The sequence below is a fragment of the Cottoperca gobio genome, chromosome 22 (genome assembly GCF_900634415.1).
Source record: "Cottoperca gobio chromosome 22, fCotGob3.1, whole genome shotgun sequence".
NCBI classification, from domain to species: Eukaryota; Metazoa; Chordata; class Actinopteri; order Perciformes; family Bovichtidae; genus Cottoperca; species Cottoperca gobio.
This window is the reverse complement of record NC_041376.1, coordinates 19368779-19389723: the sequence shown is the minus strand read 5'-3', so window position 1 is coordinate 19389723 and position 20945 is coordinate 19368779. Positions and strand designations below refer to the sequence as shown.

The 20945-nt window shown below is 39.6% G+C and overlaps 1 protein-coding gene and 19 non-coding genes across 20 annotated transcripts; 1 reads left to right on the top strand and 19 right to left on the bottom strand.

The window, feature by feature from the left end:
- Positions 1-332: 332 nt before the first annotated feature.
- Positions 333-403, bottom strand: trnag-gcc (transfer RNA glycine (anticodon GCC)). The gene has a single exon. It is a non-coding gene; the product is annotated as a tRNA-Gly (tRNA).
- Positions 404-829: 426 nt separating this feature from the next.
- Positions 830-900, bottom strand: trnag-gcc (transfer RNA glycine (anticodon GCC)). The gene has a single exon. It is a non-coding gene; the product is annotated as a tRNA-Gly (tRNA).
- Positions 901-1326: 426 nt separating this feature from the next.
- On the bottom strand, positions 1327-1397 carry trnag-gcc (transfer RNA glycine (anticodon GCC)). Its single transcript has one exon. It is a non-coding gene; the product is annotated as a tRNA-Gly (tRNA).
- Positions 1398-1822: 425 nt separating this feature from the next.
- On the bottom strand, positions 1823-1893 carry trnag-gcc (transfer RNA glycine (anticodon GCC)). Its single transcript has one exon. It is a non-coding gene; the product is annotated as a tRNA-Gly (tRNA).
- Positions 1894-2318: 425 nt separating this feature from the next.
- trnag-gcc (transfer RNA glycine (anticodon GCC)) lies at positions 2319-2389 on the bottom strand. The gene has a single exon. It is a non-coding gene; the product is annotated as a tRNA-Gly (tRNA).
- Positions 2390-2815: 426 nt separating this feature from the next.
- On the bottom strand, positions 2816-2886 carry trnag-gcc (transfer RNA glycine (anticodon GCC)). Its single transcript has one exon. It is a non-coding gene; the product is annotated as a tRNA-Gly (tRNA).
- A 426-nt stretch (positions 2887-3312) lies between these two features.
- trnag-gcc (transfer RNA glycine (anticodon GCC)) lies at positions 3313-3383 on the bottom strand. The gene has a single exon. It is a non-coding gene; the product is annotated as a tRNA-Gly (tRNA).
- Positions 3384-3809: 426 nt separating this feature from the next.
- On the bottom strand, positions 3810-3881 carry trnag-gcc (transfer RNA glycine (anticodon GCC)). The gene has a single exon. It is a non-coding gene; the product is annotated as a tRNA-Gly (tRNA).
- Positions 3882-4306: 425 nt separating this feature from the next.
- On the bottom strand, positions 4307-4377 carry trnag-gcc (transfer RNA glycine (anticodon GCC)). The gene has a single exon. It is a non-coding gene; the product is annotated as a tRNA-Gly (tRNA).
- A 426-nt stretch (positions 4378-4803) lies between these two features.
- Positions 4804-4874, bottom strand: trnag-gcc (transfer RNA glycine (anticodon GCC)). Its single transcript has one exon. It is a non-coding gene; the product is annotated as a tRNA-Gly (tRNA).
- A 426-nt stretch (positions 4875-5300) lies between these two features.
- On the bottom strand, positions 5301-5371 carry trnag-gcc (transfer RNA glycine (anticodon GCC)). Its single transcript has one exon. It is a non-coding gene; the product is annotated as a tRNA-Gly (tRNA).
- A 426-nt stretch (positions 5372-5797) lies between these two features.
- trnag-gcc (transfer RNA glycine (anticodon GCC)) lies at positions 5798-5868 on the bottom strand. The gene has a single exon. It is a non-coding gene; the product is annotated as a tRNA-Gly (tRNA).
- Positions 5869-6294: 426 nt separating this feature from the next.
- Positions 6295-6365, bottom strand: trnag-gcc (transfer RNA glycine (anticodon GCC)). Its single transcript has one exon. It is a non-coding gene; the product is annotated as a tRNA-Gly (tRNA).
- A 426-nt stretch (positions 6366-6791) lies between these two features.
- On the bottom strand, positions 6792-6862 carry trnag-gcc (transfer RNA glycine (anticodon GCC)). The gene has a single exon. It is a non-coding gene; the product is annotated as a tRNA-Gly (tRNA).
- Positions 6863-7287: 425 nt separating this feature from the next.
- On the bottom strand, positions 7288-7358 carry trnag-gcc (transfer RNA glycine (anticodon GCC)). Its single transcript has one exon. It is a non-coding gene; the product is annotated as a tRNA-Gly (tRNA).
- A 426-nt stretch (positions 7359-7784) lies between these two features.
- On the bottom strand, positions 7785-7855 carry trnag-gcc (transfer RNA glycine (anticodon GCC)). Its single transcript has one exon. It is a non-coding gene; the product is annotated as a tRNA-Gly (tRNA).
- Positions 7856-8281: 426 nt separating this feature from the next.
- trnag-gcc (transfer RNA glycine (anticodon GCC)) lies at positions 8282-8352 on the bottom strand. Its single transcript has one exon. It is a non-coding gene; the product is annotated as a tRNA-Gly (tRNA).
- Positions 8353-8777: 425 nt separating this feature from the next.
- trnag-gcc (transfer RNA glycine (anticodon GCC)) lies at positions 8778-8849 on the bottom strand. Its single transcript has one exon. It is a non-coding gene; the product is annotated as a tRNA-Gly (tRNA).
- A 425-nt stretch (positions 8850-9274) lies between these two features.
- trnag-gcc (transfer RNA glycine (anticodon GCC)) lies at positions 9275-9345 on the bottom strand. Its single transcript has one exon. It is a non-coding gene; the product is annotated as a tRNA-Gly (tRNA).
- A 3387-nt stretch (positions 9346-12732) lies between these two features.
- Positions 12733-18760, top strand: dnal1 (dynein, axonemal, light chain 1). The gene is made up of 8 exons (XM_029459922.1): positions 12733-12783; positions 13278-13316; positions 13540-13649; positions 14949-15004; positions 15107-15162; positions 15915-16041; positions 16744-16884; positions 17438-18760. The coding sequence occupies exons 1-8, from the start codon at positions 12781-12783 to the stop codon at positions 17485-17487; spliced, it is 582 nt and encodes a 193-aa protein (XP_029315782.1). The 5' UTR covers positions 12733-12780; the 3' UTR covers positions 17488-18760.
- Positions 18761-20945: the final 2185 nt, after the last annotated feature.

Sequence of the window (20945 nt, the reverse complement as noted above, 5' to 3'; positions counted from 1 at the left end):
CTTTTTCTCAATGGTTAGGTCTCAAGACTGAATTTTTTATTTTATTTTAATTCCCATGAAAAAAGCCGTCTCACAAGAGTTTTCAAAACACAAGGAGTCAGAACTTACCACACACCACATAACATCTTTCCTAGTACACCCGAAGGATATGTGTCTCATTGTAGATGATTCCAATTTTGAGTTACAGTTCTACAATTTTAAGTTGCAAGTCAAGAAGGTTATGTTACAATTCTAGAATGTTGAGTTACAATGCTAGCATGTTAAGTTATAGTTCAAGCATCACACGTTGCAATTTGTGGAAAGGACTATTGCCAAAGAAATGAAAGCCCAGTTGCATTGGCCGGGAATCGGACCCGGGCCTCCCGCGTGGCAGGCGAGAATTCTACCACTGAACCACCAATGCTCACATGACACAACTAGTTGCCATTGTGCTGACTAGTCCGAATAGCACGGTCAAAATAAATGGTTCTGAATGGGCAAACGCTTCTTTATTTCTTTATTTGCTATCTGTCCTTGCAGCAGGGATACATTTCGGTTAAACTCCCTTACATGGATTTGCTGTATAGCGTCTCACCAGAGTTTTCAAAACACAAGGAGTCAGAACCTACCACACACAACATAACATCTTTCCTGGTAAATGGATCTGTGTGTCTCATTGTAGATGATTCCAATGTTGAATTACCTTTCCTGAATGTTGAGTTACAATTCTAGAATGTTGAGTTATAATTCTAGAATGTTGAGTTACAATGCTAGCATGTTAAGTTATAGTTCAAGCATCACACGTTGCAATTTGTGGAAAGGACTATTGCCAAAGAAATGAAAGCCCAGTTGCATTGGCCGGGAATCGGACCCGGGCCTCCCGCGTGGCAGGCGAGAATTCTACCACTGAACCACCAATGCTCACATGACACAACTAGTTGCCATTGTGCTGACTAGTCCTAATAGCACGGTCAAAATAAATGGTTCTGAATGGGCAAACGCTTCTTTATTTCTTTATTTGCTATCTGTCCTTGCAGCAGGGATACATTTCGGTTAAACTCCCTTACATGGATTTGCTGTATAGCGTCTCACCAGAGTTTTCAAAACACAAGGAGTCAGAACCTACCACACACAACATAACATCTTTCCTGGTAAATGGATCTGTGTGTCTCATTGTAGATGATTCCAATGTTGAATGACCTTTCCTGAATGTTGAGTTACAATTCTAGAATGTTGAGTTACAATGCTAGCATGTTGAGTTACAATGCTAGCATGTTAAGTTATAGTTCAAGAATCACACGTTGCAATTTGTGGAAAGGACTATTGCCAAAGAAATGAAAGCCCAGTTGCATTGGCCGGGAATCGGACCCGGGCCTCCCGCGTGGCAGGCGAGAATTCTACCACTGAACCACCAATGCTCACATGACACAACTAGTTGCCATTGTGCTGACTAGTCCTATAGCACGGTCAAAATAAATGGTTCTGAATGGGCAAACGCTTCTTTATTTCTTTATTTGCTATCTGTCCTTGCAGCAGGGATACATTTCGGTTAAACTCCCTTACATGGATTTGCTGTATAGCGTCTCACCAGAGTTTTCAAAACACAAGGAGTCAGAACCTACCACACACAACATAACATCTTTCCTGGTAAATGGATCTGTGTGTCTCATTGTAGATGATTCCAATGTTGAATGACCTTTCCTGAATGTTGAGTTACAATTCTAGAATGTTGAGTTACAATGCTAGCATGTTGAGTTACAATGCTAGCATGTTAAGTTATAGTTCAAGAATCACACGTTGCAATTTGTGGAAAGGACTATTGCCAAAGAAATGAAAGCCCAGTTGCATTGGCCGGGAATCGGACCCGGGCCTCCCGCGTGGCAGGCGAGAATTCTACCACTGAACCACCAATGCTCACATGACAAAACTAGTTGCCATTTTGCTGACTAGTCCTATAGCACGGTCAAAATAAATGGTTCTGAATGGGCAAACGCTTCTTTATTTCTTTATTTGCTATCTGTCCTTGCAGCAGGGATACATTTCGGTTAAACTCCCTTACATGGATTTGCTGTATAGCGTCTCACCAGAGTTTTCAAAACACAAGGAGTCAGAACCTACCACACACAACATAACATCTTTCCTGGTAAATGGATATGTGTGTCTCATTGTAGATGATTCCAATGTTGAATTACCTTTCCTGAATGTTGAGTTACAATTCTAGAATGTTGAGTTACAATGCTAGCATGTTGAGTTACAATGCTAGCATGTTAAGTTATAGTTCAAGCATCACACGTTGCAATTTGTGGAAAGGACTATTGCCAAAGAAATGAAAGCCCAGTTGCATTGGCCGGGAATCGGACCCGGGCCTCCCGCGTGGCAGGCGAGAATTCTACCACTGAACCACCAATGCTCACATGACACAACTAGTTGCCATTGTGCTGACTAGTCCTAATAGCACGGTCAAAATAAATGGTTCTGAATGGGCAAACGCTTCTTTATTTCTTTATTTGCTATCTGTCCTTGCAGCAGGGATACATTTCGGTTAAACTCCCTTACATGGATTTGCTGTATAGCGTCTCACCAGAGTTTTCAAAACACAAGGAGTCAGAACCTACCACACACAACATAACATCTTTCCTGGTAAATGGATCTGTGTGTCTCATTGTAGATGATTCCAATGTTGAATTACCTTTCCTGAATGTTGAGTTACAATTCTAGAATGTTGAGTTACAATGCTAGCATGTTGAGTTACAATGCTAGCATGTTAAGTTATAGTTCAAGCATCACACGTTGCAATTTGTGGAAAGGACTATTGCCAAAGAAATGAAAGCCCAGTTGCATTGGCCGGGAATCGGACCCGGGCCTCCCGCGTGGCAGGCGAGAATTCTACCACTGAACCACCAATGCTCACATGACACAACTAGTTGCCATTGTGCTGACTAGTCCTAATAGCACGGTCAAAATAAATGGTTCTGAATGGGCAAACGCTTCTTTATTTCTTTATTTGCTATCTGTCCTTGCAGCAGGGATACATTTCGGTTAAACTCCCTTACATGGATTTGCTGTATAGCGTCTCACCAGAGTTTTCAAAACACAAGGAGTCAGAACCTACCACACACAACATAACATCTTTCCTGGTAAATGGATCTGTGTGTCTCATTGTAGATGATTCCAATGTTGAATGACCTTTCCTGAATGTTGAGTTACAATTCTAGAATGTTGAGTTACAATGCTAGCATGTTGAGTTACAATGCTAGCATGTTAAGTTATAGTTCAAGAATCACACGTTGCAATTTGTGGAAAGGACTATTGCCAAAGAAATGAAAGCCCAGTTGCATTGGCCGGGAATCGGACCCGGGCCTCCCGCGTGGCAGGCGAGAATTCTACCACTGAACCACCAATGCTCACATGACACAACTAGTTGCCATTGTGCTGACTAGTCCTAATAGCACGGTCAAAATAAATGGTTCTGAATGGGCAAACGCTTCTTTATTTCTTTATTTGCTATCTGTCCTTGCAGCAGGGATACATTTCGGTTAAACTCCCTTACATGGATTTGCTGTATAGCGTCTCACCAGAGTTTTCAAAACACAAGGAGTCAGAACCTACCACACACAACATAACATCTTTCCTGGTAAATGGATCTGTGTGTCTCATTGTAGATGATTCCAATGTTGAATGACCTTTCCTGAATGTTGAGTTACAATTCTAGAATGTTGAGTTACAATGCTAGCATGTTGAGTTACAATGCTAGCATGTTAAGTTATAGTTCAAGAATCACACGTTGCAATTTGTGGAAAGGACTATTGCCAAAGAAATGAAAGCCCAGTTGCATTGGCCGGGAATCGGACCCAGGGCCTCCCGCGTGGCAGGCGAGAATTCTACCACTGAACCACCAATGCTCACATGACACAACTAGTTGCCATTGTGCTGACTAGTCCTATAGCACGGTCAAAATAAATGGTTCTGAATGGGCAAACGCTTCTTTATTTCTTTATTTGCTATCTGTCCTTGCAGCAGGGATACATTTCGGTTAAACTCCCTTACATGGATTTGCTGTATAGCGTCTCACCAGAGTTTTCAAAACACAAGGAGTCAGAACCTACCACACACAACATAACATCTTTCCTGGTAAATGGATCTGTGTGTCTCATTGTAGATGATTCCAATGTTGAATTACCTTTCCTGAATGTTGAGTTACAATTCTAGAATGTTGAGTTACAATGCTAGCATGTTGAGTTACAATGCTAGCATGTTAAGTTATAGTTCAAGCATCACACGTTGCAATTTGTGGAAAGGACTATTGCCAAAGAAATGAAAGCCCAGTTGCATTGGCCGGGAATCGGACCCGGGCCTCCCGCGTGGCAGGCGAGAATTCTACCACTGAACCACCAATGCTCACATGACACAACTAGTTGCCATTTTGCTGACTAGTCCTAATAGCACGGTCAAAATAAATGGTTCTGAATGGGCAAACGCTTCTTTATTTCTTTATTTGCTATCTGTCCTTGCAGCAGGGATACATTTCGGTTAAACTCCCTTACATGGATTTGCTGTATAGCGTCTCACCAGAGTTTTCAAAACACAAGGAGTCAGAACCTACCACACACAACATAACATCTTTCCTGGTAAATGGATATGTGTGTCTCATTGTAGATGATTCCAATGTTGAATGACCTTTCCTGAATGTTGAGTTACAATTCTAGAATGTTGAGTTACAATGCTAGAATGTTGAGTTACAATGCTAGCATGTTAAGTTATAGTTCAAGCATCACACGTTGCAATTTGTGGAAAGGACTATTGCCAAAGAAATGAAAGCCCAGTTGCATTGGCCGGGAATCGGACCCGGGCCTCCCGCGTGGCAGGCGAGAATTCTACCACTGAACCACCAATGCTCACATGACAAAACTAGTTGCCATTTTGCTGACTAGTCCTAATAGCACGGTCAAAATAAATGGTTCTGAATGGGCAAACGCTTCTTTATTTCTTTATTTGCTATCTGTCCTTGCAGCAGGGATACATTTCGGTTAAACTCCCTTACATGGATTTGCTGTATAGCGTCTCACCAGAGTTTTCAAAACACAAGGAGTCAGAACCTACCACACACAACATAACATCTTTCCTGGTAAATGGATCTGTGTGTCTCATTGTAGATGATTCCAATGTTGAATTACCTTTCCTGAATGTTGAGTTACAATTCTAGAATGTTGAGTTACAATGCTAGCATGTTGAGTTACAATGCTAGCATGTTAAGTTATAGTTCAAGCATCACACGTTGCAATTTGTGGAAAGGACTATTGCCAAAGAAATGAAAGCCCAGTTGCATTGGCCGGGAATCGGACCCGGGCCTCCCGCGTGGCAGGCGAGAATTCTACCACTGAACCACCAATGCTCACATGACACAACTAGTTGCCATTTTGCTGACTAGTCCTAATAGCACGGTCAAAATAAATGGTTCTGAATGGGCAAACGCTTCTTTATTTCTTTATTTGCTATCTGTCCTTGCAGCAGGGATACATTTCGGTTAAACTCCCTTACATGGATTTGCTGTATAGCGTCTCACCAGAGTTTTCAAAACACAAGGAGTCAGAACCTACCACACACAACATAACATCTTTCCTGGTAAATGGATCTGTGTGTCTCATTGTAGATGATTCCAATGTTGAATTACCTTTCCTGAATGTTGAGTTACAATTCTAGAATGTTGAGTTACAATTCTAGCATGTTGAGTTACAATGCTAGCATGTTAAGTTATAGTTCAAGCATCACACGTTGCAATTTGTGGAAAGGACTATTGCCAAAGAAATGAAAGCCCAGTTGCATTGGCCGGGAATCGGACCCGGGCCTCCCGCGTGGCAGGCGAGAATTCTACCACTGAACCACCAATGCTCACATGACACAACTAGTTGCCATTTTGCTGACTAGTCCTAATAGCACGGTCAAAATAAATGGTTCTGAATGGGCAAACGCTTCTTTATTTCTTTATTTGCTATCTGTCCTTGCAGCAGGGATACATTTCGGTTAAACTCCCTTACATGGATTTGCTGTATAGCGTCTCACCAGAGTTTTCAAAACACAAGGAGTCAGAACCTACCACACACAACATAACATCTTTCCTGGTAAATGGATCTGTGTGTCTCATTGTAGATGATTCCAATGTTGAATTACCTTTCCTGAATGTTGAGTTACAATTCTAGAATGTTGAGTTACAATGCTAGCATGTTGAGTTACAATGCTAGCATGTTAAGTTATAGTTCAAGAATCACACGTTGCAATTTGTGGAAAGGACTATTGCCAAAGAAATGAAAGCCCAGTTGCATTGGCCGGGAATCGGACCCGGGCCTCCCGCGTGGCAGGCGAGAATTCTACCACTGAACCACCAATGCTCACATGACACAACTAGTTGCCATTTTGCTGACTAGTCCTAATAGCACGGTCAAAATAAATGGTTCTGAATGGGCAAACGCTTCTTTATTTCTTTATTTGCTATCTGTCCTTGCAGCAGGGATACATTTCGGTTAAACTCCCTTACATGGATTTGCTGTATAGCGTCTCACCAGAGTTTTCAAAACACAAGGAGTCAGAACCTACCACACACAACATAACATCTTTCCTGGTAAATGGATATGTGTGTCTCATTGTAGATGATTCCAATGTTGAATTACCTTTCCTGAATGTTGAGTTACAATTCTAGAATGTTGAGTTACAATTCTAGAATGTTGAGTTACAATGCTAGCATGTTAAGTTATAGTTCAAGCATCACACGTTGCAATTTGTGGAAAGGACTATTGCCAAAGAAATGAAAGCCCAGTTGCATTGGCCGGGAATCGGACCCAGGCCTCCCGCGTGGCAGGCGAGAATTCTACCACTGAACCACCAATGCTCACATGACACAACTAGTTGCCATTGTGCTGACTAGTCTAATAGCACGGTCAAAATAAATGGTTCTGAATGGGCAAACGCTTCTTTATTTCTTTATTTGCTATCTGTCCTTGCAGCAGGGATACATTTCGGTTAAACTCCCTTACATGGATTTGCTGTATAGCGTCTCACCAGAGTTTTCAAAACACAAGGAGTCAGAACCTACCACACACAACATAACATCTTTCCTGGTAAATGGATCTGTGTGTCTCATTGTAGATGATTCCAATGTTGAATGACCTTTCCTGAATGTTGAGTTACAATTCTAGAATGTTGAGTTACAATGCTAGCATGTTGAGTTACAATGCTAGCATGTTAAGTTATAGTTCAAGCATCACACGTTGCAATTTGTGGAAAGGACTATTGCCAAAGAAATGAAAGCCCAGTTGCATTGGCCGGGAATCGGACCCGGGCCTCCCGCGTGGCAGGCGAGAATTCTACCACTGAACCACCAATGCTCACATGACACAACTAGTTGCCATTTTGCTGACTAGTCCTAATAGCACGGTCAAAATAAATGGTTCTGAATGGGCAAACGCTTCTTTATTTCTTTATTTGCTATCTGTCCTTGCAGCAGGGATACATTTCGGTTAAACTCCCTTACATGGATTTGCTGTATAGCGTCTCACCAGAGTTTTCAAAACACAAGGAGTCAGAACCTACCACACACAACATAACATCTTTCCTGGTAAATGGATCTGTGTGTCTCATTGTAGATGATTCCAATGTTGAATGACCTTTCCTGAATGTTGAGTTACAATTCTAGAATGTTGAGTTACAATGCTAGCATGTTGAGTTACAATGCTAGCATGTTAAGTTATAGTTCAAGCATCACACGTTGCAATTTGTGGAAAGGACTATTGCCAAAGAAATGAAAGCCCAGTTGCATTGGCCGGGAATCGGACCCAGGCCTCCCGCGTGGCAGGCGAGAATTCTACCACTGAACCACCAATGCTCACATGACACAACTAGTTGCCATTGTGCTGACTAGTCCGAATAGCACGGTCAAAATAAATGGTTCTGAATGGGCAAACGCTTCTTTATTTCTTTATTTGCTATCTGTCCTTGCAGCAGGGATACATTTCGGTTAAACTCCCTTACATGGATTTGCTGTATAGCGTCTCACCAGAGTTTTCAAAACACAAGGAGTCAGAACCTACCACACACAACATAACATCTTTCCTGGTAAATGGATATGTGTGTCTCATTGTAGATGATTCCAATGTTGAATTACCTTTCCTGAATGTTGAGTTACAATTCTAGAATGTTGAGTTACAATGCTAGCATGTTGAGTTACAATGCTAGCATGTTAAGTTATAGTTCAAGCATCACACGTTGCAATTTGTGGAAAGGACTATTGCCAAAGAAATGAAAGCCCAGTTGCATTGGCCGGGAATCGGACCCAGGCCTCCCGCGTGGCAGGCGAGAATTCTACCACTGAACCACCAATGCTCACATGACACAACTAGTTGCCATTGTGCTGACTAGTCCAATAGCACGGTCAAAATAAATGGTTCTGAATGGGCAAACGCTTCTTTATTTCTTTATTTGCTATCTGTCCTTGCAGCAGGGATACATTTCGGTTAAACTCCCTTACATGGATTTGCTGTATAGCGTCTCACCAGAGTTTTCAAAACACAAGGAGTCAGAACCTACCACACACAACATAACATCTTTCCTGGTAAATGGATCTGTGTGTCTCATTGTAGATGATTCCAATGTTGAATGACCTTTCCTGAATGTTGAGTTACAATTCTAGAATGTTGAGTTACAATGCTAGCATGTTGAGTTACAATGCTAGCATGTTAAGTTATAGTTCAAGCATCACACGTTGCAATTTGTGGAAAGGACTATTGCCAAAGAAATGAAAGCCCAGTTGCATTGGCCGGGAATCGGACCCGGGCCTCCCGCGTGGCAGGCGAAGAATTCTACCACTGAACCACCAATGCTCACATGACACAACTAGTTGCCATTGTGCTGACTAGTCGAATAGCACGGTCAAAATAAATGGTTCTGAATGGGCAAACGCTTCTTTATTTCTTTATTTGCTATCTGTCCTTGCAGCAGGGATACATTTCGGTTAAACTCCCTTACATGGATTTGCTGTATAGCGTCTCACCAGAGTTTTCAAAACACAAGGAGTCAGAACCTACCACACACAACATAACATCTTTCCTGGTAAATGGATCTGTGTGTCTCATTGTAGATGATTCCAATGTTGAATGACCTTTCCTGAATGTTGAGTTACAATTCTAGAATGTTGAGTTACAATGCTAGCATGTTGAGTTACAATGCTAGCATGTTAAGTTATAGTTCAAGCATCACACGTTGCAATTTGTGGAAAGGACTATTGCCAAAGAAATGAAAGCCCAGTTGCATTGGCCGGGAATCGGACCCGGGCCTCCCGCGTGGCAGGCGAGAATTCTACCAATGAACCACCAATGCTCACATGACACAACTATGTGCCATTTCGCTGACTCGTCCAATAGCACGGTCAAAATAAATGGTTCCGAATGGGCAAACGCTTTTTCATTTCTTTATTTGCTATCTGTCCTTGCAGCAGGGATACATTTCGGTTAAACTCCCTTACATGGATTTGCTCACCAGAGTTTTCAAAACAAGAGGAGTCAGAACCTAGCACACACCACATAACATCTTTCCTGGTACACTCTCAGGATCTGTGTGTCTCATTGTAGCTGATTCCAATGTTGAATTACCTTTCCTGAATGTTGAGTTACAATTCTAGAATGTGAAGTTGCAAATCTGTAATTCTTATTTACAGTTCTAGAATGTGAAGTTGCAAGTCTAGAATCTTAAATTATAGTTTTAGAATGTTAAGATACAAGTCAAGTGGGTTAGGTTCCAGTTCTAGAATGTTGAGTTACAATGCTAGCATGTTAAGATACCATTCTATAAAGTTAAGTTGTTATTCTAGAATGTGAAGTTGCAAGTCTATAATGTTAAGTTAAAGTTCTAGAAGATAATGTACATTTCAAGCATGTTTAGTTACTATTCAAAAACGTTAAATTACAATTCAAAAAATGTTAAGTTACAGTTCTACATTTTTAAGTTGCAAGTCAAGAAGGTTATGTTAAAATTCTAGAATGTTGAGTTACAATGCTAGCATGTTAAGTTATAGTTCAAGCATCACATGTTGCAATTTGTGGAAAGGACTATTGCCAAAGAAATGAAAGCCCAGTTGCATTGGCCAGGAATCAGACCCAGGGCTCCCGCGTGGCAGGCGAGAATTCTACCACTGAACCACCAAAGCTCACATGACACAACTATGTGCCATTTCGCTGACTCGTCCAATAGCACGGTCAAAATAAATGGTTCCGAATGGGCAAACGCTTCTTCATTTCTTTATTTGCTATCTGTCCTTGCAGCAGGGATACATTCCGGTTAAACTCCTTACATGCATTTGCTGTATAGCGTCTCACCAGATTTTTCAAAACACAAGGAGTCAGAACCTACCACACACCACATAACATCTGTTCTGGTACACTCTAAGGATCTGTGTGTAGAATAAATCGGGCAAGGTCAAGGTCCTTGAACACAACACAAACGGAACGTGCCATCACGTGTTCACGTCATGTAAAAAAACTTCAATATTAAACGAGACTGTCATTGTCATCAGTGAACGCAGCGTGGCGAGTGTAAAACAGAGAACGGTGGATGTGGAATGTCACACTTTCAAAGAGAAATGGACAAATGATGATTTCTCTGTGGAAGTAAAAGACCAGTGTGCCCAGTTTGTGTGCTTGCGGTGATGAAAAATAATATTGAGTGTCATTACAACACGAAACATGCCAAACTGCACGAAGCTGAAAGTACGGATAAAATTAACACTCTTTGGCGGAGTTTGTCCCAACAAGCAGCTCTCTCCAGAGCGTAATATACAAACATGTAAAGATAGATAGGTAGACTACTACACCAAGAACAGACTATTCCACCACTGCTGTGCAATTATCACTGCAATGTGCAATATTCACTTTATTTTCTGTCAACCACTTGGTACTTATATTATTTTTTATTCTATTTTTTTATATAATAATTTAATTATTACTGCCTTTTTACTTCATATGTTCTTTTGCTGTGACAAGATAGATTTCCCCGATTGCTGATTTCTGATAAAACAGAAAGATACATGGATAAAAAAGTTCCTTTTTTGTACAGCATAAAAGAAAGGTGAAATTAATGAGCTGTGTCTTAAAATGTGCAGAGGTTATGATTTCAATAATTAGTATGGTCTTCGAAGGATGTTGTAAAAAATAAAATGGCCCTTGATAGGAAAAAGGTTCCCCACCCCTGCTGTACAGTCTGTAACACTTGTCAGTCTGGACACTTGTGTGTGTGTGTGTGTGTGTGTGTGTGTGACACTTGTGTGTGTGTGTGGCACTTGTGTGTGTGTGACAGGTATGTATGTGACACGTATGTGTTTGTTTCACTTGTGTGTGTGTTTCACTTGTGTGTGTGTGTTTGTGTGTATGACACTTATGTGTGTATGTGTGTGTGACACTTGTGTGTGTGATGAGTGAAACACTCTTGTGTGTGTGTGACACTTGTGTTTGTGTGAGTGTGAGAAAATGCTGTTACTGCTGTGTTGTTATTTCAGGTCTACTTCAGCTACACATTCCTTCTTTATTTTGTCAAAGCGTTTGATATAGTGACTTTACATTTTTCATGCACTTTAATTTCCAACTTTAACATCTGCATGTCTCCAAAACGATCATCAAAACCATAAGGCAAAGACATAAATTACATTAAAGTTCATTTAGCTGACTTACAATAAGTACATACGTAGGAATGAACAACGTGTGTGTGTGTGTGTGTGTGTGTGTGTGTGTGTGTGTGTTTGACACGTGAGTCTGTGCCACAATTGTGTTTGAGCTATAGGAACTTTTTATATACAGTTGATAAGAGGATTTCCACATTGCTGTGTTAACACAAATTGGTATAACAGTTAAAATTGTAATGAACTCACAAGAGTTGATTAAAGGTTAAGTCATTGTATACTAAGAACATACTGTGATGCAATACTGAAGTTGTATCACTAGAGGGCAATATTGCAATGCAAAACACGGGTATCAGCTGCAGTCATCCATACACATCTCAAAAACTGTACAGCAAAACTGACAATATTCTCTTCACGTTGTGTTAAAGTGAACATTAAGTGCCATCTTCAGTTTGCAGGTACAAAAAGCCAAGGTTAGTTTCTGAGACATTTATTTTACTTTCAAGTTGACAGGTTTGCAGGAAAAGATCCTGTGAAGATAATAGTAAGTAGTCATAGTTTAAACACTGTTCAACTACAACAATTCCTCATAGCATCTATGACTATAGTATACTTTTGTGTGACACAGGCACAGACTCTTACTGTTAAGCATGATATTGTTCCATTAGCATGCTTAATTGTTGCTCCTTTCATCCCTTTACCATGCATACTATGTGGGAGGCTTCTTTTTCATTTTCACCCCTTCTCATTAAAAAGTGTGATAACGTAACTAATCTCTCTTTAATCCACACCATCTGTGAGTTAAAATGTTGATAAAGGGTGAGGATTCTTGTACACCAGATACAACCACGTATACTATACTATCTAGATAGATGGATACTTTATTATTGTCATGCAACAGTGTTGGTGGTAATTGTTCGGTACAGAATGGTAGCTGAGTTCCAGTGCAAGGAAATAACAAATAAACAGACGCCATAACCATTAAACACACACACAAAAGGAAACACAAGAATGTTAAAATATGTACAGAGAAATTATAAATATGTACAGATATCTACAGTAGTAATGCCATTTAAACTGCGCATGCGCAGTTTATAGGCTGCCTGTCAGTGCCATAGCAACCAGAGCAGACCTCAACCATCAACATGGTAAGTGTTTGTTATCGCTTCATTCTTCGTTGCTATTTTGTTTTTTTAGCGAACTTTTACGACCCTTACTGTGACCACCGTCCCGAACATGCAATGGTTTCATGTTTAAAAACTATAAATGACCTTACATGCTACATTGTTGTCGCTGTTAGCTAATATGGGCTAACCGTAATTAGCTATTTAGCTAACCCTTAATGTCAGTTAACTTCACGTTAAATAACTGGCTAACATCAACTCTGCCCGAAACGTGTATGGATGTCTGTGTCTAGTTTGCCATTATTCTTGCTGTTAAATGTAGCGTTTGCTCACTCAGGATAAAATGTATAACGTTAATTTAGAAAGCAGTGTATATTAGAAGCCTAACCTTCCGGCTTAGTAATAAGTGTGTGTTTAATGTCGAACTGTTGCTAGCTTGTAAAAACTACCTTTTATTTTGTCACCACAGTATAATGTAGCCTGTCCCTGTCTAATTGAATGTCATGTTATGTCCTCAGGCCAAAGCAACGACTGTGAGAGAGGCACTGGCCAAATGGGTGAGTGGCATACAAACACAGAAATAATACCATGCAATAATGTGTAATATAATTCATTATGTGTGCTCTTACAAGTATGTGGAATGTTTAACTGACAGTTCATTGTATAGTTTAATGATTGTAGTATAGTTGTTGTAATTACATATTACATGTGTGTGTGTGTGTGTGTGTGTGTGTGTGTGTGTGTGTGTGTGTGTGTGTGTGTGTGTGTGTGTGCACACAGGAGGAGAAGTCAGGGGAGAAAGTGAGCGAGACTAAAGCCCTAAAACTGTATGGTCAGGTTCCTCCTATAGAGAAGATGGATGCCTCTCTCTCCACACTCACCAACTGCGAGTGAGTCCTGTAACAATACAATTGCTTATTTCAACAAATTATACATTGTTGGTATGTTGATATATTTAGTATGTTCTACAGCAAGGTAGGATTATTAGCTTTTTGAAGGGTCTGTTCCTTTTTTGTATCTCCGGCAGGCGTAAGACTCTATTGAGATAATGTGTACAGTCGTGTGTGTGTGTATCTGTCTGCTTGTCTATCTACAGCTAATCTCGCATACTCATCAGGCTGCTAGTGAACAACAACTGCTTCAGTAGCAAAAGGCATTTCTGTCAATCGGCCATACTAAAAACAAGCCTTACCTATTCTGTTGGGGGCCTCATTTTGGCTTTTGCCGAGGCTCTAAAAGCATCATCATTGGTGTGTGAGTGAGTGTGAATGAGCATTAGATTAGATCCTGATGAGCAGTTTGGCACCTTGTATGGCACCCCTCCGTCAGTGTATGAATGTGAATGGGTAAATATTGGCATGTAGTGTAAAAGCACTTAATGTGGTCGGTAGCGTAGAAAGGCTCTATATACATTACAAGTACATTTACCATTCAAAGGTTCATGTTTTTTCACTGAAAGTTGTTTTTTCATAACAGACACATGGGTGTCTTGCTTAGACTGTACATATGCCATTTGATCCACTATAAAGCAATGAAGTACTGTCTGGTAAAGCTCCACATTTGGACCAATTCAACAGGAGCAACATTTATAGTAGGAATCTTCCAACATGCAGTGGGTAGGCGGCTAGCTAGTTACAGATTACTTTTTGGCACTATATTATATTTAGTTAATCTAGTGCAAAATGTTCATTGTGTTCAATTTCAAAAATATTAATTGAGTGAGTTTATACATTCATGGTCTGTGTTGCTGTACGAAATAGTTCTAAGCTTCAAAGCTTCATTCATAACATTGACATTGAGTGAACAAAGGGAAGATTTAGTAAATCAATCATGTGGATGTTTAACAAAATCTATAAAACTGCAGATAAGCGATAACTCTAAACAGGTCCGCGACTTACTACTACAGGTCATTTAGCAGACGCTCTTATCCAGAGCAACTTACAGCGAACTAACTACTGAGACAGTCTCCCTGGAGGTTAAGTGCCTTGCTCAGGGGCACAATGGTGGCAGCTCTGGTGTTCTGTTTGGAAGCCATACCACCAGACCACTAGGCCATCACCACTCAACTTCTCAGGGCATTATTTATAGATTTAGTAACTGAGCACCTATTACAGCGATTGTGTTTAGTCACTGATGTTTTAAACTACCTTTCAAATACCTGGTATGTTATTATACTGTATCCTCCACAGGAAGCTCTCTCTGTCCACAAACTGCATTGAAAAAATAACCAATCTCAATGGCCTGAGTGAGTACTGACTGCATAAATACATATAACCACACACAAACACACACTGTTCACTGATGGAAATGTGGTGCAGTAATGTGATGTTGTATTGTATTCTTCCAGAGAACTTGAGGATATTGTCATTAGGAAGAAATAATATAAAGGCTCTCACTGGGCTGGTAAGTTACATATGAAAAATAACGTATTATTTCTTTTACTTCCTTCTTGCTTTCTGTCTTTTAGATGTTTTTCTTTTGTACAGTAATTTTTTTAATCACTTTTTCTAACTTAAAGGTACAATATGTAGTTCTGAACCACCTGCTCCAAAGAAATAGGCAGCAGCATTTCCTCTCTACTACTGGGTCCATACATTATACATTTACAATCATCAGTTATTAACAAAAAGCCTTCTACTAACTAACAGCAGGGCAAGAATATGCACAATTCCACTAGACTGTGTGGTATCCTTCTGTAATTTATGTTACCAATCTGTGTGTTTACTGTGGCACTAACATTAACTGGAGGCTGTAAACTCCGTGTAACATTACGTTAGTTTATTTATTGGACTAAAAGTGGCAGAGACGAGTAAACGACCTGCATCTTTGTCCCGTTGCTAACTGCTAACTAAAGTCGAGTCGGTCTAGTCTAATTTCAATTGATATCTCTGCAACACAACACATAGACGTCTTTGACATAACGTTAACACTAATACCTCTTCACATTCTGTTGATAATGTTAGTTTATTGTTTTAAAGTTTTAAATGATCCATATCTTACACATTGTCCCTTTTTAAAGGAGATTCAGAAGTAGTTACACATGCTAAATACACACTTTGAATGTACATTATTATGCATCAATTTTGTGTGTGTGTGTGTGTGTGTGTGTGTGTGTGTGTGTGTGTGTGTGTGTGTGCGTGTGTGCGTGTGTGCAGGAGGCAGTAGGGGAGACATTAGAAGAGTTGTGGATCTCCTATAACTTGATAGAGAAACTGAAGGGAATTCAATCCATGAAGAACCTCAGAGTCCTCTACATGTCCAACAACCTGGTCAAAGAATGGGGTGAGCTACTTTCATAAATATAATTAATACATATTGAAATTGTGGGTTCATGGAACATTTATAAAGTGACCTTTTTAAAAAACTTAAACTCCTCCTCTTGCCTAACATATTTGATATGGTAATGTTACAGATAATATGGACGCCATCTTTCACAATAGAACATTTTGAGATCAGGCAAACATTGTCAATCAACTTTGACGTTTGAGCACCAAGCATCATTGGTCTCAACACAGGTGTGCCCCTTCTCACCGGAGTCCTGCACTCTGTCCTGCAGCCAGCCTGTCATGTGCAACAACACAGTCCTGTTGCTGGGTTACCCTGAGTCTTATTTTACCAGGAGCAGGCTAGGTAGTGGAATATCCTTATAGGTCCTAGCTGGGTTAGCTTAGCTCCCCTCTCGGCTCTCTTTCCTCTCCTCCGGGGCGGTCTCTCCGCCCTCTGTGGTGTTTGGCCCGCAGGTCTAGCTGACTGGCTGAATGGTTCAAAGATGCCGTGAACGGTGGTCGTATCAAAGTCTGCTGCACTGAATCCAATCTCCACGCTTCCTTCTCTGATGTTGATGAGTGTATCTTTGCCATATACATGCTCCAGTAAAAAAGAAGAAGAAAATAGACCAAAAACTTAAAACAAGCGCTCATGGGAGCTATCGGCCGCTGCATCTACATTTAGTTTGTAATATGTTGTCTTTTCTGTGTTGCGTAGGAGAGTTTGTGAGGCTAGCTGATCTGCCATGCCTCGCAGACCTGGTGTTTGTTGGAAATCCTCTGGAGGAGAAGCATTCAACTGAGGGGACCTGGATGGATGAAGCCTCTAAAAGACTACCTAATTTGAAGAAACTAGATGGTAAGAGTGTTTCAGTAGCAATGTGTGTAAGAAAGAAACACTACATTCTATATTCCTATTGCTATTGTCATCCCTTGACAGTATAAACATTGTTAGATAAATAACTAATAAAAAACTATCATTCCAATGAGATTCCAGTTTATGTTGAAATAAATTGTGGTAACACTTTACCAGACTTCTGAATAATTAATAATAATAAATTCAAATTATTTGCCAACCTAGAGAGTATTTTAGTAAGTAAGCTGAGGTTAGCTGAGGTAAAGTTTACAAAAATAAATGAATAATTAATTAACATTTACTTTGTTTTAGACAGAGCAGTTTTTTTTTTTTAAAGGAAATTCCCACTACTAATACCAAATTACATATTTATTTCCAGGAAACTAACTAGGTGAGACTCTTAGGCAAGAAACACCTGTACAACTAATAAGTAAATTAGATTATTAGGAAATGGGCCTGCAAATTGTACAAAAAGTGAAAAAATACTGTTTACATTGTCAGGTGCATCACACATAATAGCAATAAGTCGTGTTTGATTGGAGATCTCTTGTTCCAGGAACCCCAGTCATCAAACAAGAAGAGGATGAAGGAGATGGGGAGAGCTAAGAAGCATGACTATGTGCAAATCTACATCCCCCTTACCAAGGAGTCTTCCCTTTTTTAAGTTTTGTATGGTTTGTTATGGTGCTTTCCTTTATACAGAATGATTTTTACAACAGACTTTGTTGTAAAGTGATAAGCACAAGATGACCAATAAATACACAGTTTCTCAAACTTCAGGCCTTATGGGCTCAGGACCAGAAAGAGGTTTTGATGAGACCTTATAAGTGGATTTTTTATTTTACTAGCTAAATAGGAAGGATATTGACACTCACACTGATGTTCTTGTTAACGGAGTACTACAGTACTATTTGTGGGCCAAAAACCCTTTTTAAAATTCCAATGTGTTTTTTAGTATCCTTGATTTTATATACCTCTCTATGTTCCTCTACCAAGAACTAAAGCACTATGTAGCGCGCGCACACACACACACACACACACACAGTGAGCGGAGACAGCGGAGACATTCTTGTGGACCAGATGTTCATTAGGTAATAATATTAGCACCATAATGCTGGAACTTCTCTAGCGTAATAGGAGTTAGCTGTAACTACCTAAAACTATCCTCCCTCCATATTATCACCATGGAGAGGTGGCCAAATAAAGTTAAATATTAGCTCTAGTATGCTGCATTTACATCAAATTGGACTAATCAGTTAAACAATTGGTGGTTAAAAAGTGACTTGGAGTGATACATTTTACTGTCAACCACAAATGTAAAATATAGCAACTAGTTGCATCTTTCCGTGGTACTGAAACGGCACACTGTTTTTCATATAAACATTCAGGAATATGCTGAAATCAGGGTCTATTACCAAACTCTGACTTCTCAGATAGTAAGCAGCAGTATAGCATTAAAATAGGAGGTTATGTAAATATTTACTATCCTTCTCATGGGATATGAAGGGACCATCTCCAGCTACATCTCAACAGCCTTTGGGCAGGACTGTGGAGCCAACATAGCTGAGAGTGAAAACTTGCATGACCAAAACACATCCACAGCTCTGTTTGGCACTATGTTTAAGGTCCTGTAGTATATGTCTAAACCTTTTGAAGGGCAGAAACTAGTTACTGTATTTTACTGTCAGTTTTAGGTCATTTTGGATCCATAGATTCCAAATAGTTCCTGTAGTAGTAATAGTACCTCATTATTAACAATACTGTCTGTGTAAAAATTATTTTCATGTTTTAAATTATTTAGGCATGTTTGTACATACAATTGTTGGTGTTTAAGTTTTTTAATGATTTTGCTTTATGAAATAAATACTATGGAAGTATATCAGTTGAACCTTGTCACTTGAAATACAACATTAGGAAGGAAAGATGAAGGAAGAGAGGAAGAAAGAAGGATGAATGGTAGGAAGGTTAGAAAGGAAAGAAGGAAGGGAGTAAGGAGGGGAGGAATGAAGGAAGGAAAGTAGCAAGGAAGGAAGAAGGGGAGAAAGGTAGGAAGGGAGCAAGGAATAAAAGAAGAAATGGAAGGAAAGAGCGGAGGGAGCATGGAAGGAATGAGAAAGAAGCAATGAAAGGAAGGAAGGGTGGAAGGAATATGAAGAAAGGAAAGAAGGAATGAAATGAAGTAAGGGAGGAAGGAAGGTAAGGAGGAAGAAAGGAATGAAAAGGAAGGAAATATAGAAGGGAGCGAGGAAAGAATGAGAAGGGGGGGAGGAAATAGAGAATGGAGCAAGGACGAAGAAAGGAAGAAAAAAAGGAAGGAAAGAACAAAAGAAGGAAGGACGGATACAACAGAGAAAGTTTCATGCATACATACAGGAAGCGGAAGGGTCTTGAATCACTCTGACGGTGTTTATTCTGCAATAATGACGAGCTCACTGGACATTATTCTGGTTATTACATGGCTACTTGCTAAATAAATAAATAAGTTGACACAAAATATTAATTTAAAAATTATTTCATTGATTTGAAAATGATTGTATAGCTTCTGCTAAGAATAAATAGTCTGCTAAATTCTTCTGCGTAGCAAAGGTTGAAACTGCAGTTAACTCTGTAGCCTTTTTAAAATGAACAATTCACATTATGTCAAACTTTGAGAAGTGTTGATGTATCCATGCCCTAATTAATGAGTAACTGGCAGTTAGGAAGTCTAAATTCTTCCCTGAGTAGAGATTTTGAACAGATGCATAACATGACACTGATAACACTGATTGAGGTTTGTTTATGCCCTGTAACTGTTGGACAAAAGAAAAGAACGGCAGTCATATTATGGGGAAAATACAGTGAATGTGGTTTAAAAGTGGGATTATTTGTGGGAATTCCAGTTTTTAATAGAAAAAAACAAAACAGTATTGTTCACTAGAAAAAGACTGGTTTGCTGCACAAATAAAGATGTATGGGTAAAGGATAGAACAAGGGAACGTTTTCAGATTTTTTAGACACAAACCAACTATTGTTTTAGACACAAACCATTAATGAGGCATTACTGGGCAAATCTTCAAGAGCATTCTGAAGATTGACATCCGACTATAAAGTTACTTCTCTCATGTTGGGAGACAGAAAGGGCCAAATGGGAATGTTTGTTATGAAGCAGTGAGAAAGTAGCTGAAGACATGACATTAAGTCAGGAAAGACAGATCCCGTACAGTTAGCCTACCATCAGCAGTAACACCACCCTGGCTTTTTCCCCCAATCTCAATCGATTTCTATATTCTGAGAAAAATGAAACTGCATAAACGTTTTGGAAATATGCCAGTTTTGGTTAAAGATAGTTTTACAAACATTATATCAAACATATGTACCAGTATATACTGATGGCTCCAAGGATCACAGGGAACACAGGTTTTGCTTTTAGTATACCAGCCTCACAAATTGCTGTTAAAAGAAGAACGTCAGATTATTTATTGAAATGGTGGCAATTGCAACAGTATTGCAGTAGATAGAAGAGTAACAAATTAAAGATTATTCTGTGTACAGATTCATGTTCTACATTAATGTCATTACAGACATTTACATCCCACTGAAGGCATTGGATATTGCTGAAATTGTACAGATTTACAAATATGAATTGTTTTCATAGCATGTATGTGGATACCAGCTCACAGAAGGATTAAGGGCAGTGAAAATGTGGATGCATTAGCCAAGCATGGACATTTCACTTAGTAAAGCTGAAGCAAAAGAATAATCAAAAGAAGAGTTATTAAGGAGTCACAACACAATTGGGATTCAGGAAACACAGCATGACAACTGTATGCATTACAGCGAAAGGTGGGCATAGTGAGGACAGCTAAAAAAGCACTAAAGAGAAGAACATTTGAACAAAGCTGAGGCTGCATTTAGTAGGGAAACATCCCTCAGGATTATGTGAGCACTATTAAATCAAGGAATCGGTGGAACATGTCATGTTTTACAAACAAAAGTACTACCGAGAACCAGAAACATTAAAGAGAAAGAGAGGCTTGGAGTTGAAAAATTGAGTCTTAAAAATGTACTTAATATTGTGTTAGGGA